The 3,884-nt window shown below is 43.4% G+C and overlaps 1 protein-coding gene across 2 annotated transcripts; it reads right to left on the minus strand.

Annotated features, from left to right (window-relative positions):
- Positions 1 to 271: 271 nt before the first annotated feature.
- On the minus strand, positions 272 to 3,440 carry LOC135395287 (uncharacterized). 2 transcript variants are annotated; one of them, XM_064626520.1, is made up of 5 exons: positions 3,009 to 3,440; positions 2,160 to 2,349; positions 1,823 to 2,090; positions 1,668 to 1,752; positions 272 to 786 (listed from the first exon to the last, which is right to left on the minus strand). In XM_064626520.1, the coding sequence occupies exons 1-5, from the start codon at positions 3,315 to 3,317 to the stop codon at positions 754 to 756; spliced, it is 885 nt and encodes a 294-aa protein (XP_064482590.1). In that variant the 5' UTR covers positions 3,318 to 3,440; the 3' UTR covers positions 272 to 753. The 2 variants fall into 2 exon arrangements, with proteins under 2 accessions (XP_064482590.1, XP_064482589.1); XM_064626519.1 differs by lacking the exon at positions 272 to 786 and having other exon boundaries at positions 1,471 to 1,752.
- Between the last annotated feature and the right edge of the window lie 444 nt (positions 3,441 to 3,884).

Below are 3,884 nucleotides of genomic sequence, written 5' to 3' on the forward strand. Positions count from 1 at the left end.
GTCTAAGAAATACGACACTGTCATATTCTGTAAACTTTTGTCCCAAGCTATACATGCATCACTATGATTACCCAATATGCATTCCAGCGAACGTGAACAAAAATTCAGCCAAAATAATGTTTACGTGTAGCAGCAATGCTGTATAAAATTTTTGGAAGAAAATTTCACGTGTGCAGTATGGAATAGAGCACTGTACGGGTGCTCTACACAAATTAAGGTGCCCAATGGTCATAAACAAGCACAAAATGGAAGCCAGTCAGGAAAATTCATTTTTTAAATTCTTTAATGTTGCCTTTTAGTAAAAAAAAAATCACCATTAGCACCCAATTCCATCAGCATCTGCAACTGTACCAGCTGATTCCAGTGACATCCAATTTGGACATCTCTGTCTGATTCAGGATTCATTCAGGATTCATGTCTGACTCAGGATTCATGAAAGGACAGTAATTACACCTGCAAGACTGAGTAATTTATCGGGATGGTTCTTGACATTGATTCAAATTGTTCACGTTTAGCAAAGCAGGCTTGTTGGGTCACACATTCAGGCAACTGACTCTTCCCATCACAGCTAACACAGCAGATCTTCTACGCGGTCACTGTTTGTCTTTTATCTCATAAGTTCCTGCAGTGGTTGCTTTGCCACGCATCTGACAGGATAGGTCAAGGCCTCCGCATGTGGCATAAGGTCCTGGGAGAGGTGAGGACCATTGATATCATGCAGGAAATGCTTGAATCCAGCTTTCCAGTCAGTCTTCAACCCTCACCATTTGCCTCCGGGTACCTGGTCTTTAGAAGCAAGGAAAAAAAAAAAAAAAGAAGAGGCACAAGATTATGCTAGGGTCGTAACTATATCAGCATCAGTGGTTAGTGTCAACATGAGTTCAAATTGTCAATGTGAAATTAGATTATTGGTACGTGCAAGAAAAACATCAACCAAGCAAACTTTGGACGATTTTGTTTTTATGGGTGCATTGAAAGGTAGCAGAATCCCCTTACAGAGGCGCGTGTCTGCACGGACACACAGGCGATTCCTGCACTTGCTTTTTGGGCATGTCATTTTCGAAAAGGCACATACGTGGTATGTACTCTGTGGATGCACTGCCAGTTTAATATTTCTTCTGGTGGCATTCATTTCACTGATGTGCAAGAGCCTCATGGACCACTAGAAATGCCTTCACAGACCCTTTGAGGTCCGTTAGACCCTTGAGAATCACTCTCCCCATCGGTACCCCATATGAGAATCACTGCCCTAAACTGTCTCAACTAAAGACTATATACTCCGTGTAACTCTGCGAAAACTTGTGCTGCGGCAGCGAAGCTTGGTCCACCGGCACGGATGGAAAAAGCAAACAGCTGAAATACTTTACCCCTTTGGTCTCTTCATTCTTGTTATGTAATTGAAGCGCTGGCTTTTTATAGGTTTTAGAATATTTTTTCCGTTCCAGTGAATTTACTGGTGATGGGCACCGCTGGCGTTTTCGTGAATTACTCAACTTTTATTTATTTCATTTATTTTTGGGCATTTGATTCCCTGTGTGTGCTTGTGCTGTGTCTCCAGACAGTGTTTGCATCAGCTGTTTGTCTGTCGTTATGCGCTTTACTTCTCCTACACTGTGGCACACTCTCGGGGTTTCAACTACGCATGGAGGAAGCTGAACGGTGAGCACCTTGGAAAGGTCCAGAAGCTGTTTCGGGAAGACAATGCATGTCTTCTGTAACGGCGTGGCCTCTTCACCATTTTCATCCGTGTCCCTAAAACGCAGAATATGTCCACCATCAGCGTGCAGAAAAAAAAAACAGGGCATTTGGTTAAACATAATACCTTTCAGAGTTTGTTGGATGAAATGGGCCCTTGTCATTTTCAGTATTTTGTTCTCTCACGTCAATGTCAGCGTCATCGTGAGTACGTGCTTCTTTTGTGGACTTTACACCAGGTAACGCCGCCGGTAATTGTACATTTGGATGTGGATTGACTAAGGCACCCCTGAGCAATGACTGTTGTACAACTGTGAGCCGGCTGGTTGAAGCTGCAGGCAGGATTCCTGTCTGCGTAGCACAGTTCTTGAAGAACCCGAGGGCACACTGGGTCGCTGGACAGACAAAGCCATGTAAGAAATAACGTTTCAGTTTTGTATGTTGCACGTGTTGTGACACCTTACATGTGGAACGTCTCTGTTGCTGCGTTTGGATGCCCACGGAAGCCATTCTCGGGGTGGGTTCAGCTTTTTCCTTTGACTCAACTAACTTCCCAGGCACTGCGTGTTTGTGACAAGTTCGCTTTCGTGGTCGGGAGGGAGGTGCAGGGTCCCATTCAGGAATTGACAAGTTATTCAGGTCAAGTGCTTCACCCTGGAAACATCGAGATTAAACACCATATAGAATGGCATATTCTGTAATCAACTAAACGTGTGTGAACACCTTGACTGCTGTCGGAAAAGCTTCTATTCATCTATAGCCTATCCCCACAACAAAAAAAGTAACACTTGCAGATCATATAGCCCAAACATGAAACACGTATCGTTTAAGACATTTCTGCAATTTAGCCCCGACGACGTTGGACGTGGCCGAAAACAGACATATGTCTGGATTGCTGTTGTTAGGTTGAACATGACACAAAATACTTTTTTGTGTGTCTACATGAGAGCATAGCTGAGAATAGTGTGTAGTTGGGCCTGTTGCAGTTTGAATATTAAAATGGTTTTAATCTTCAAAATGTTCAAACGGGCACTTTGATTATTTAATTTTGTACTTTGAATATTTTGGAGCTTTTGGAGCTGCTTTGATTACTGGCGTCAAAATGAAACAAGGACGTGCAAAATGTCTCAAAGCTAGTTCTCTGATGGGTCTTTAGATGTAGCTTAGGTACGATATCTGATTTGCAATTTTGCAACTGGGAAACAAAACACTTTAACAAACCCGGTAGAGTGTGTACATAAATAGAGTTCCAAAACTCGTCCCAAAATTCTCTATGCGTTCTATTTTCCATTCGTAGTGGCGTTTATCCTCACATTCAGCTTGCTATTTTCCGCTGGCCGAGCGTCATGCTCATGAAGGTAGAGCGTCGGAACAGCATCTTCCCGGAGACGCGCATTGCGCAAACTCAAACCAATTTCTTGTAGCACTGACAAGTTCCGTTCATACGAGTGCGAAGGAAAATGTCTCGAGCAGACCAGAACAGTGCGGTTGCCGTCCCGTCTTCGAAGTGCCCTCAACCACAAGCTTCGCACGGGCTGCTTTGTCGGTAGTTTATGGAAGCGTACACCGCATCCACGAATCTGTTTCGTCTCGCAGCATTCAACTGCGCAGACGTTGGGCATATCTTAAGTCCCAAAGGAATTTACCGTAGTGGAATATGAAAAGATGCACAAATTTGAGGACTAGAACATATCCAAACAGCAGACAGCAAAGATCGCGAAACAAAAACTATATGGACAGGAACAGGAAGTCGTACGCACGATGATAGCGATAGCCATGCCGATCGCTTAAAAACCTCCCGGTTCATTTCGAAGATTTAAAAGGCATTGCGTGTAATGAATGATATGTAACAGTTAACTTAAGTTTCAGTGTTAAGTTAACAGTTCAGTGTTAACAGTGTTATCAGTGTAACAGTGTTAACTTAAGTTTCGCAAAGCTGTGTGTCAATATCTGTTAAAACAGAAGAACTGTTGGCTAGTGAGCCAATGGCGATGTTGCCTGCAAAGGGTAGTTTATCCAGAACCGCAAGCTCTAAGAGGGGAGGGGTTGCAAAAAGATTGAGGGTCGTTGGAGACATTGTAACAGCGCAGAAAAAAAGAAAAAAGAAAAAAAAAAGAATTAGGGGTGCTTCCAAACTCCAAACATTGGGTGGGTTTGGGGGTGCGTCTTCTGGATAAACCACTGCCTGC

Source organism: Ornithodoros turicata, chromosome 5, assembly GCF_037126465.1.
Source record: "Ornithodoros turicata isolate Travis chromosome 5, ASM3712646v1, whole genome shotgun sequence".
Classification (NCBI taxonomy): Eukaryota; Metazoa; Arthropoda; class Arachnida; order Ixodida; family Argasidae; genus Ornithodoros; species Ornithodoros turicata.